General features: G+C 40.5%; 1 protein-coding gene across 2 annotated transcripts in view; it reads left to right on the forward strand.

Moving 5' to 3' along the window:
- Positions 1-13,408, forward strand: part of MBP (myelin basic protein) — a 144,709-nt gene that overhangs the window by 24,560 nt on the left and 106,741 nt on the right. For both annotated transcript variants that reach the window (XM_054984692.1, XM_054984691.1), the window contains exon 2: positions 12,817-12,889. In XM_054984692.1, the coding sequence (XP_054840667.1) occupies positions 12,842-12,889 (48 nt within the window). In that variant the 5' untranslated portion in view covers positions 12,817-12,841. The remainder of the gene's footprint in view (positions 1-12,816; positions 12,890-13,408) is intronic.

Here is a 13,408-nt window from a genome sequence, read left to right on the forward strand (position 1 = left end):
GCAAACCAAGCTGGGAGTAGAAAATGTGGGATGTGTGTGTGTGTGTGTCCTGTGCAAGCTTCTTCTTGTCAGCCTGTTGATTGGACATGGGTGCAAAGGAAACTGTGTCCCAATCCTCCCATCATGGGTACTGGCTTGAAATAGAAAGCATGCAGTATGTGCTTTGTGCCTTCTCTCCTTGCAGCAGATGGGCAGTCTGGCTAGCTGGCAGGTTAGATTCTACTGTAAGTAGTTATATTACAAACACAAAATAAAAACCATAACTTCCTAGAGTCTTTTTTCCTGTTTTTTAAAAAAATTATTATTAAAAGGCCAAGACGTCCTTAAGAAATAAGGCTGAAAATAACAGTAAATCCTGCTCACCGTCCCTAAAATAGGCTAGCTTGGTGAAGAGTATTGTACCAATTTGTGTAAAGTACAGAAGATAGAAACGATCAGCCATAGAAACTGAGGCAAGAAATTACTAAATCCAGATGGAGAACAATGCGGACTAGCTCTGCCAGCTGGCGGATGCAGTGCAACCCTCAAGAGCTCTGGCTTAGTATCGGGCATGACAGGTTGTGCTTAAGAAACAGAATGTATAATCTTTAGCTAGCTGCTTATTGTGTAGATACAGATTGCATAAGGCCACACTGTGCACGTTAAGCACACGTTCTTGTATAAGTATGCATTGCATACCATTCATTTTAGTAGGGTAAACATTTGTCTTCAGCTAGTAAAGTTGCCTCAGTCATGTCACATGCATTTTCCTTGCCTGGAGCAATTGTACTTCAATTGCTTGAATACTGTTTATCAAAATTAATTATTTCTTTCTCATTAACAGAAGTTCCTTGTTGTTTAGAGTTAAATATTTATCATTTTGCATCCAAAAGTTAAGAAAATACACTTTGGATATAGGCAAAAGGGATGCTTTCCTCTCTGTAGCTAAAAGAATGCCATTTTAATGCTTTTATTGTTCATGTGCTTAATTTTTTTCTATTACTGTCAATTGAGAAAAAAACATTTCTGTCCTATTTTTGTTACTGCTGTATTCATCAGTGTTGCTTGTATATGTCAGAGCTGGTGCCATATTTAGAACATAAGAACATAAGAGAAGCCATGTTGGTTCAGGCCAATGGCCCATCCAGTTCAACACTCTGTGTCACACAGTGGCCAAAACCCCAGGTGTCATCAGGAGGTCTGCCAGTGGGGAAGGGACACTAGAAGCCCTCCCACTGATTTAACAATACTGTCTTTAGTGCTGTTGGTTATATTCCTGAAAACAGTTTGTACACAGTTCTATAAGATGTATTGATATCTCTGGTTCTAATATGTTCCCAGCTTCACTGTTTCTTGCGTATGAGGTGGCAACTGGAGGAGAGGACCATCACCAACTGACTGCCCCATTTAGGCTCCTTTCTGGATCTCCTTCCACGTTGAGGCTTCCTTCTGGAAGAGCTGAGGCTGCCTTCTCTATCAGCACTGCAGCTCCTACTGAGGCCTCATTTCTCAGCCATGTAAATGTGTTGTAGATCTGTGACACAGTTGGGAGGTAGCTGTTCTATCTGCACTCATCAGTGCTGCATCGCTTTGAGTCTGACCCTGTTTTCTTCCAGCTATACTGATCATGCTGTGGACCAGCTGCCCAGTCCTCTTCCCCGACATGTTATCTTAAAAATTGCACCCAGGACAAAGAGTGCTAAATGAAACAGCTTTATAGGTAGGGTTCCCAGGTCCCCAGCAGGAGGGAGGGCAGGACTTACCTGGAGCAGTGTCATGGCGAGGCACAACAACATTACTTCCTGAAGTGATATTGTCGCGCCAGCCATAGGCGTGCCCTGTGCTTCACATGGGGCCAATTCTGACCCATTTGGGGTCAGAACCCTCAGCTGTGCAATAACATCGCTTTTGGAAGTGATGTCATCATGCCCTGCCAGGAGAGCACCCAATATGCATTTTCCTGGGTTGCCTGCCAGTGGCAGACAATTGCTAGGACATTTTCCACCTCCTTCCAGGCAAAGGGGCAAACTCTTGGGAGATTGCCTGCCACTGACGGACAACTGGGAAGCCGATTTATAGGAGGTATTGTATTCTAAATATTAAGTGTGCATTTTTTGTAATAAATGAATTGGAATTATTAATTGAAATAGAAGCTTAAACGAATTAACCAGGGCAGTGCAAACATCTAAGGACTAACTTTTGCTCAACCTGAGTCCATAGGAGGCAATTCCATGAGAAGTTCCTTGGGAATCATGGTGGAACTACATGTTATAATAAACATGAGGCTGTTGCTGGAAATGGCAGCCCTGACTGGAGTCTTTCCAATATATGGTACAACTCACCCCTTTTTCTGAGCCATAATGCAGAATTTACTTACCTTCTGTAAGTATTAGAAGCAACCAGTTATACAGAATAGCTCAGTATAATGACTCAGAACAGACATAAATTGAAGTACATATGGAACACATCTTAAGGTGTAATGATTTTAACTGCCTGTTCAATTTCAATCTATTGTTTTCTTTTTCATGACATTAAGGCAAATCACTAATTCAGCAAACTGTACTCTAAATACCTTGTGGATGCTGAAGGAGATCGTAATTGATGATGGTAACAAAGTTTTTATATAATCTGCAGTTCTGCATTGAACCCCACTTAAATCTATGCAATTTTTATGTGAAAATCTGTAGGATCTGCCTCAAAAACCATTATGCAGTCTGAAGATATTTTCATTTATTCATCTTTTAATCAAACAAATAGTTATCTCAGATGGCTAGAACCCAAAGAGTGGCCTGTGGTTCTGTACACTCAATGGACCTCTGGACTTGTATTTTCCAGATTTCTCTTTATCCCGTGGCAAACCACTTTTGATACTTTGGAAGCATTCAAAAACAGTTTTTGATTTGCACTTCAAAGGAAGAAAAATATTAAACATCCCACTAGGAATACCCAAGCCTTTGCGCCTGCCAGAAGTTCTCTTGGTCCCAGCGAGCTTTTAAAAAAAATAGTACACATGATATGTACAAATGATACCAGATCAGATCTAGGCAGCACAGAATTTCTACTTAACACTAAAGCTTTTGCCCAAGTAGAAAGACAAGAAAAAGGCTACGGTAGCCACTTGTGCTGTCAAACTTATTGTATCTTCTTTTGCAATTTCTGTTTTGCAGCCAATTACTGGGCAATATAATATATAGGGAAGAAAGCCAGTAGCACAAGATCTTGTGCTATTGGAAATGTGCTGTGCATTTATGTTTCCACTTACAAACTGTTGGGTCCAAGTCAGTGTGTGAATAAATATTACAATAAATCAATATCATGAATAAGAGTTTACCAGCCAGAGTTCTGAAGATATTTAATACCATTCCTGGAGCAACATGGAAGTAATGGACTGTACCAGGTGCTGATTCAGTAAAAATTAGCCCTAAACACTAAATTGGAGGTGGATTTTTACTCAATTGGCCCCTAGTGCGATCCGTTAGTTCTGCATCACACCAAGAATGATGTAATTCCTGGCTTGATGTGGGGGCACTCTGGAGTGCATTGGAGCATACTTTGGTCCCACCATCGTGTTTCTGCATTTCTACACTCCCCGCCACTGGCCAGGTAAGGGGGGGTAGAGGTTGGGGGGGCATGCCCCACTCCCACCAGGGACTGGCAAGCCTATTTATATTCTACCCTGTGAGTTTTAGGTTTGTGAGCTGAATGAGTAAGTTTTGTATAGTACTTTTGTATAGTAAATGTTGCCATCAAAACATCTTGTTCTACATGCTTTTGGCCTAAAGCAGGTGGAACTGAGTAGCTTGTCTGAATCACACTGTGAAAGAGGAAGTGCATCAAGGAGGTGTGACAAAGCAATTAAAATATTCTCAAGCAACCCAGCAAACAGGAACTCACGTGGTTGGTTCTAGTCTAACTTTTTAAAAAAGGCACTTCACAAAATGCCATTCAGTGTTCTTCTGAAACCACAGTAATTGTAGTACTGTACACTGTGGATTGGAACCAAACGAAATGTGTAATTTCTGCGGCTTCCCAGTTCTCACTGTAGACTCCCCTAGGTCATTCCTCAGTGGATGTTGTTCCCCAGGATCATGGAGATCGGGGGGCAAGGAGTCCATTCTGCCACTGGAAAATTAATCTGGATCCAACCCTATATATATATAATGACTATGAGAAAACATTTTTTTTAACTTTTAAATCCAGCTAAAAGGAATGAATAAATAATTGAGTGGATTTGTTTAAATATGAATGAACAAGGAGTGATAATAATTTCTCCTTCCTTCCTTGGATAATGTCCATTCTGCTATTAACTATTGTAATAAAACATATTATGAAATACTATCTGGTTCCACTCTAGTTCCCAACTACTGGTACTCATTCATACAGCCCAAATAGCAAGATGTTCAAAAGTTGCAGCAAGATGTGTACAATAAAATACAAGTAGGAGGCTAAAATGTTCTAAAATGGCTGCAGAAATAATCTAGGTTAAACATTAACCGTGATATTATGCACAAGTGTTCTCAATTAATAGATCCTTGAAGCTCCTAATAAGTAAATAATTCCCATAATTCAATAAAATGACTACATAACCATGCACACTCTGACAATTAGATACATTAACTTCGAGTAATTTTTAAAAAATTACCGTAGTGAGGGTGATTTCACACTATTTTTTTGAAATATACTTCTACTGGTTTGGTATTTCAGTTCACATTTTATGTTCCTTATCTGGAATGAATTTCATTTCTGAGCTCTTCAGTTTAATGATCTGTGATAACTGATACTTGCAAATATACCCTGTCAATTTAAATAGCTGAATTATACCTCTCCCTTGGTCTGGACACTGTTCTGCCATTCTGTCCCTATATTGTGGAAAGGGCTTGTCAGGATTAGCCATCTTTTGTATGATAAAGTTGAAAAGGTTACTGTAGAGGTTGTTGCTGGAGAAAAGGGTTCTCTTAGGCCTGATTCATAATTTACGGGGGCGGGGGTCCAATCCAGGTGGAGGAAGCATGTCATCATGGGCAGAGATGACGTTGGGTGGAAATGACATTGTGCGATGTGTGACATCACATCTGATGAAAACCTGGAAGTGGCATAAACATGTTGGATGACATACCATGGAGTTTTTAGGGACAGAGTGCCGTCCAATACCATTTTCACATCTGGTGCTTTGGTCAAATGAGACATCCCACCTTCAACATTTCCACCCTTGGGCCTTTCTCCCACCAGTCCGGGGAGCAGGGGTAGGAGAGTAAGCCCACCATCAGGAGCCCTCCCACCATAAGTGGGCTGCTGCATGACTACTGCTGATGGTAGCTCTTATCCAACAAGATCTAGTCATGAAACAGAACATGCAAAGCATGACTTTCTCTCTTCTTCCTCTCACTCCTAAGCAGAGTTACATCCTTTTAAGCACATTAACTTCAGGATGTGATTCCATTTAGGATGCCACTGTTGTTGGTGCCAACAATTACCATACCATGGCCTATAAGCTGAAAACATTTATGAACTCAAGACTGTGAATTTTATGCCTAGCCATTGCTAAGATACCTATAAAATCTAAACTTGGATGTGTCTTTACACTATAATTAGATAGTAACTATCTCTTGTATAATTATTAAAAGATGCTTTATGAAAGTTTGTACACTAATTTTGTTATAGAGGGCGAGTAACCACTTACATCTCTGATTACTTTGTACTGAAGTGCCCTGTTGGTTGCATTTTAACAATGCAGCCCTATGCAAAGTTACTTCAGTCTAAGCCCATTAGATTCAGACTTAGGCTGCAGTAACTGTGCAAAGGATTGCACAGGAAGAGAGTGTATTATCAAATAACATTTGTACCCATTTTTCTGGGGTAGCACCATGAGATCCTTGGAGGAAAGCTGGAATACAAGGGTGATTAAATGATAAATAGATCTGTCCTTTTCTGAAAGGTTGATTAGAGAGAGAGAGAGAGAGAGAGAGAGAGAGAAAGTGAGTTGCCTAACACCACCTTCTGAATATAGCTGCATGGAAGATTTGAACTAGGGTTACCAGGTCCCCTTACCTTCTCACACCTTCTCTGTATTCCTTGAGTGCGCACGCCCCCACCTCTTTGCAATGACATCACTTCCAGGCGACATCATGGCACAGGAGCACTTCCACACTTTACAGCAGGCCAATTTGGCCCTCAAATGGACCCAATTCAGACAGTACAGGGCTCAAATCGGCCCGCTGCAAAGCGTGGAAGCGCTCTTGGGGCAGCACGATGACATCACTTCTGGAAACTGACATTGTCCTGCCGCCATAGGGACACACCTGTGGGGGCTCATTCCTGCGCCTTTCCTCTTGCTGGCCAGGTGAGTGGTGGTGGGGGCCAGAGGGTGAAAGCAGGGGATCCCCCGCTACCACTGGGGAACCGCTAACCCTAATTTGAACACAGGTTATTTTGGATGAAATTATCCTTTGAATTGATTTATCCATGTGTCTTTATCACCTGATGACTATAATTTTGAGTGGTGATTTGTAGTTATGAATGGCCATCCAGTACTGCATACAGAACATTCAGATCTCCTCAGACACAGTACTTTTTTTTTACTGGAGGCCATTCATACATTCAGTTACATGTCATCAAAAGTACAAAACTCAAGTGATTGGACAAGCATACATATGTGAACCAGCTTTCATGCTTTTTCTTTACTTTTCTGACTTGGAGTAACATAGCTGATCCTCTGAACGTGTAACATGCGCTCTGTAAAAATGTTATTTTATATTGCCTTCCAATAGGTTTACATGCTTTTCTAGAGGAGGAGAATTCCTGGCTATGACTAATACATAATTAATGTTATGAAAAATGTGAACTCTGAACAGCCTTGTGGCAAAACTATAAAAATAAGCCCAGGAAGCTAATAGGCTGGTTGAACTGGTTTTGAAGAGACCAGATGGTACCTTTACTTTACAAATATTTTTCTTATCTCACCCATTTATGCTTGCTTATAGCAACAGACATTCCTTTACTGTATACAGAAAGAGAAAAACAAAACCTATGCTTGTGTACTCAAGAGCAGATGAGGGACATCTCTTAATCCCCCCCCCCCAATTTCATTGCTTATTGTATCTCTGATTTTTAAGCTTGATTTATTATTTATTTATTTAACGAGGTTCTTTTAACCTGCTTTCCCCCACTCAATGTGGGTTCAATGCGGCTTACAATATGAGAAAATAATAACAGACCACCAAATACAACAACCATACCGGACTTCAAAAGGGAGGGGAACAGAACGAGTGGTAAATCTCTACCGCTGATGGCAGTAGTCTCTATCCCTAAGGTTGTGCTCCACTGGTACAGAGACAGGCTCCTTCTATATTTGCATCAGTAAATGGTGACGGAAAATACAACCATGTATCCTGATGGATAAGACATAATGGCAAAGTATGGTTAGCTTCTATGACCCATTGTGAATGACCCATTGTGTGTAGCAAGCTAAAAAAAAAAAAAAGAAATTGCTGCTTTTGCAACAAATCATAACAGGAGAGACAGTGCGTTATAATGGTTAGAGTATCAGACAAGGCTCTGAGCTTCCTGAGTAACTTGGGCTAAGGTGTTCATTCTTGGTCCATGTTGTGAGTATAAAATAAAGCAGGGGAAGACCACATATGCTGACCTGAGCTGCTTGAAGGAGTGTAATAGGGTAGGCCGGTTACATCGTTCTGCTGTGTCAGAATCGAGATGCCCGTTGGGGGTCCAAATCAGCTCCGTGTGAAGCATGGGAGAGCTCCTGGGGCGGCATGATGATGTCACTCCTGGGATGGCTGTGAAGCCTCTTCCCTTGCCGGCCAGGTGAGTGGGGGCGGAGGGTAGGAGTGGGGGATTTTCCGCCCCCTCCAGGGGAATGACAACCCTAATCCTAGCAACCATTAGCACAAAGGTTTGAATCCTATGAAAGTTCTCTTCCACTAAAACCTCCATTTGTGCAAGATAATGGTTTTCAATGGGTCCTTATACAAGTGGAAGGTTTAGCAGAAGAGGAAGTGCACTCCACAGCAGAGACTATTTATGATGCATGGGACTTATTCATAGGAACTTGAGGTAGTAACAGTTTGAGAAGTGTTTTTAGATTAAGGTTCCAGGAGCAATGGCATTGCTCCAGGGATTGCATTTTGGGCTGATTCTTAAAAGAATCGGCCCTTGAATGATGTCTCTTCCAGTGTTACTGAAAGTGGTGTGATCATATGGGTATGGAAGCACATGGGCTGTCGTTTTCCCAGGCTGCCTGCCAATGGTGAGCGATCCCTAGGAGCCCTGCCTCCTCCAGCAGATAGCCAGTGTTTGACAGACAGAGAAGCGAATCACTGAGAGTTTGCTTGCCAGTGTTTTCTGGGGTAGGGGCAATTTAAGAGTAATACACTTCCTGTGGACTGATGGAGGCTGGAAACCAAGGAGTAAGCTCTGAATTAACAAGAAGTTATAATAAAATCAGAGGGTTTTTTTGGGTGGGGGGGCAAAGTCCTGAGTTTGTGTCATAAAGCTTCCTAATGAATCCAAGTTATTGCCAAATCAAGCCATTGCTTTTCTTTTCTTGTATATTCTAGTGCATAAATGCTATAGAAGGGTATATTTGCCTGGCAGAGATGCAGTATAAAATGCTGATGTAGCCTGCAATTAGAGGTGACGTTGGCACAGCTTCTAAACATGAGTTAGGGGAATGAGTTAGGGAACATGTGGAGAAAAAACAGAGTGTATTTTAAAAATAAAATCTGCCATTTGTGTTCAAGACTGCCCATTGTTAGTGTATACAGATGTAAAACATGGGCAGTGCTGAGCTTTAAATATGCACCCCTTGTTGCTTGAATTGCCCCTAGGCCTTACTAGGACCATCCTCTCCAGTGCTTGTTTCAACTGCCATTAGCCAATCTCCCTCATAAGGTCTCCTTCCTCCTGCAATTCTGTCATTTCTTCCACTGTTCCCTTTTCCTTTCTTTGTCTTTCCGTTGCTTGTTTACTTGCTGATGAGCCAGAACCCATTTTCTTTGGCTCCCCATTGGGCTATCTCTGCACTGGATGCTGTACATATCAAATAATATGTATGCCAACTATGAATTGTGAATTGGTTGAGTGCATGCAACACAGCAATTTTTGCTGAAAAGGGAAACGTTCTGAGTTTAATTATATATACATACTTCTGTCTTTTAATTTGATTTACATCTGGAAATACTCATTTCCCCCAATCAAGCATAAAACAGTAGAATTTGGTTTCAAGAAAACATCATCTCATCCGAGCTAAAATTCCCCAAATGATTTTAAGCAATGTTATATTTAGATTGCTTTCTATTCTCTCAACATGTCGCAGTTAGCAATCTGTGTGACACTAAGTTGAATATTAGTTATCATAGAGAAGAATGGATTTGTAGCTGACTTTGGTATTAGCTTTGGAATAGGTTGGTATATGGTATGTCCACTGTATATGTTTCTCAATTACTTTGGAAGGACTGTGTATTTTGGGCTGGTTTCTTTAAAACTAACTGCAATGCTTCTATATTTAAGCATTCCACTTAGCTTTGTGACATGTACTGTCACTTGTGTCTACAAACATGTATATACAAAGTGAAAAGAAGCAAGATTGTTTTAGTTAGCTAGTGATGTTAATACAAATCCCTTTATAATCATACTCCACATTTATATATTACATTTCAACCATAAAAGCAGTTAACTTTTGTGATTTTTATTAAGATAATAAGAATTAAAGAAATCCAGGGTTTTTTTCCAGCCAGAACGCGGGGGAATGGAGTTCCGGAACCTCTTAAAAACGGTCGCATGGCTGGTGGCCCCGCCCCCTGATCTCCAGACAGAGGGGAGTTGAGATTGTCCTCCGCGCCGCTCTCAACTCCCTCTGTCTGGAGATCAGGGGGTGGGGCCACCAGCCATGTGACCATTTTCACCGAGGGCAACCCACTGAGTTCCACCACCTCTTTCCCCAGAAAAAAAGCCCTGAAGAAAGCCAATATTATTCTCTAGTTGATGATATGGAGACTGATATCTTCAGTTGTCGGAGGCCAGTGACAAAGCAAAGGTTGAACCAGAGATTTCTTGATTCATAGTGCATGTTTAACCCCTAAATTTTATTCCCCAATGTTACAGAAATATCTCTGATGGCTGATGATTTCTCTGTTTAAATAAGAATTTGAGGGAAAAGTAATGAACTTTTGGCTTGGCTTGCCTTCTACTCATAACTAGTTTTGTCTTCACTGTCACTGTCTATCAAAACCACATGCTGTCATCTCCTAGCTTGCAGCAACTTTTCTGAAGTAATGAGCCAGAATCCTGGCTTGATTCCTCATGTCCTACCAAGTTCTTTCAAGGCATTGATGTTTGAATAGCACCAGAAGAGAGTAGGCATTAACTACCCTTGATTAATCTTTCTGCCTGCTGACTTCCCGATATGGTTATTGCTTATTACTGGGTAAATTTTATTAATCAGATGTGCGAGGATTTAGCAGTGAGCTTTAGAGGAGGAATGTAATTCAGGCAACTCACTAATGCATCTGTATAATTTGCACTTTTGATGGCTTGCACAATTAATAATTAATTGAAACAATTCCATTGGTCAGAGTTAACATCCTTACAGCTGTTTGGAATGGAATTTTGAAAGAGTCACTTGAGAGGCAGCTGAAGTGCTCAGGAGCAGGTTACGCATTGCTGGGCAGCGGTTCTGGATGGGCTTCCAGTTGTACACTGCATTAGGATCTACAGCCAGTCCATAGTCTCTGGTCGATACTTACATAGTGCACATGTTCCTGATGTATTGTCTCACTTGGATATTAGACTTTTAGTTGTACTTTTAAAAATCTTGGTTGTAGAAATATATTTAGAAATGTGTGAACAACCCCTCCTACTTGTGCTAAATGGATGACAACAGCTCTTGTATTTGTCCGTTGGAGAACTTTAATTCACCTCTTAAAAGACATTTGTTACTAAAGTGAGTGAAGTTGTAAGCACTCCCTTTGACTTGGTCCGTTTGACTTCTCATCTACAATAATCCTAATAACCAATATTGTCCATCAAGTGAAAGTGGGAGACCTTGGTCAAAATCCAGTCTCGGCTCAGAGATTCAAAGCTTGGTCTTCAGTGTTGTCACTCCCTCCTTACTGAAAAATGGAAACAGCAAGGCAAGTCTCTGAGAATGATTGCGAAGCAGGCCATTATATTGTACATTTTATAGAATGATTGGGAAGTAAACCTGCAATCCTTCAGAGCCTGCTTGTGTCCAGAGGCAGCAATCTTTATACTTCTTTGCCAGCAGAAATCAGTGGGAAATCATGTTGGGCAGCAAGGGGTATTTTAGATGACAGTTTCCTGAAGGTGTGTAGTGCAAAATCCAAAAGGTAACAAAGTAAATCATTTTGAGTAGTACCTGGATAAAGAGCTCATTGCTCCACCTGCAATATTTCTTTAGTTTGCATGGAGCACTCAAGAAAGTCAGAGGAACTCTCAGTTTGGTTGTGCAAGTCCGTGGAAGCTCTGAGACTGTCTTGTCCGAGGGGCTCCTAAACTGCTGAAGCTGGCACTCTGTGTGCTGACTGGTGTCATTTAACAATGATTTATGGTCTTGTCTCATCTTGCTGAGGATCTTAGCAGACTGTCTTGCTTGGGACAGTGTTAAAAATTGCTAAACATCAGAGTATGTATGGAGAACATATTATATTTGTCATGTTTAAATATTATAGGATAAAAAATCCCCCCCCCCATTTTTCCTCTGCAACCAAATGTGTGGGGGAAGTAATTCAATGAAAGTGAGTCTTGTGAGATTCAGACAGTTGGCTCCAACCCACGCCATTCAGTACACTCCCATTGATTAGACTGTTCTGCTCTATCACTGTTTCATCCCTAAAATATGAAGTGTTAATTAATCACCATATGTTTCACTTCCTTTAATAATGCCATGTGACTTGCAGTTGCCGTCAAGTAAGTACATATAAAGTGCTGAGCCATATCATTGGTCAATCCAAGTCAGTATTGTCAAATCTATGGGGCGAAAGCTTTCTGTGGCCTCAAGATAAAAATGGGACCATGTAAGGCATGTGTTTGCTGCTGAGCCATGGGCCCTCCCTAGCAGAATGTAGAAAGATGAGGTAGCAGCTAAAATTTAAACACAATTTGTATGCATGTGCTGTTAAATGTTTTTTTAAAATGGAACAAATGGAAAGCAAAATTAGAAAAAGACAACTCTGTAGGACTTTGTACAATGGCTGGGGTTTGCATTTGTAGAATAAAAATGTCTTAGATAATGTGTAATTCTGGCAAACCCTCGAAAGGATCAAGCTAACCCTGAATGAGCTTTCTTGCCACATTGGATAGCTTGATTATACATTTCATCTTGCCAAGTACTCAAGAGGATTTTGAGACACGTGTGTGTGTGTATTAAAATGTGTCATGAACTGATCATCTGTATGGGTGCCTAGACTGAGAGGAGATTTATACAAAAATATATTTTAACCTTTTCTATTTTCTATCCCAGTTGAAGGTCTCAGCTCCTAACCTCTGGAAGTCACACTTGTTAAAGTTCTGAGATACCCTCACATTCTGAAACATATTATAATATCCGTATGGCTAGAATCTTGATTTTTTAAAAAAAACATTATTGAGATAGTAATTCAGCATTCAGTTTTATATCCCTATGGAGATCTATCTCAGAAACACTTGCTTCAGCAAATAGACATGATTTAATGAACCCATACATTTAGGCAGTACAACCTTATATATCTCTTCTTTTAGTATATACTGAATTCCGGAAGCTGTGCTGGGCCATCTGATTTTGGAATAATGAGTTTTCTAACACTTATTCTTTTACTGTTGTAGTGCTTGAAGAAACTTGAGAATCACCATGGGGAATCATGTTGGAAAACGTGATCAGAGTGCTGATAAGCTGAAGGTAAGATGTTTTGCTAGAAGCTATGACAATAGGCTCGAGCAGGACTCAGGAAATGCAGAATATAAATAACAAATGGAAATATTTGCAGGCATTCCATTCCATGATGCTGAAGTTTATTGCATCATTGGTAAAAGTGTGATAGATGTGGTTTCTTTCTCCTTGCAATACAGAGACAGGATATTACAGGTGTTACTTCTGCCATGCAGTTGTTTTTGAGTTCAGCATCAATCCTATGATCAGGTAATGGATATATAATTTGCTGCTGGTTATACTACTGTTATTTCTAATGGAACACAATGTATTGTATTTCGGCCTGTTACAGAGATGAAGGCATAGGAAAAATCATAAATTCTGCAGAGGAAAATTTCCCCCAGTTTTTTCCTAAGGCTTTTCAATTTTTCCAATGGAAAAGCATGGACATTTTGGTAAGCACTGAAAAACCTCTTTCGGAATGAGATAAATGCTTTTTAAGAAAAGGTTTCAGTTACTCAAAATGTAGAATGGAAATTTTAGATTAGA

This window comes from Eublepharis macularius, chromosome 7 (assembly GCF_028583425.1).
Source record: "Eublepharis macularius isolate TG4126 chromosome 7, MPM_Emac_v1.0, whole genome shotgun sequence".
In the NCBI taxonomy this organism is placed as follows: Eukaryota; Metazoa; Chordata; class Lepidosauria; order Squamata; family Eublepharidae; genus Eublepharis; species Eublepharis macularius.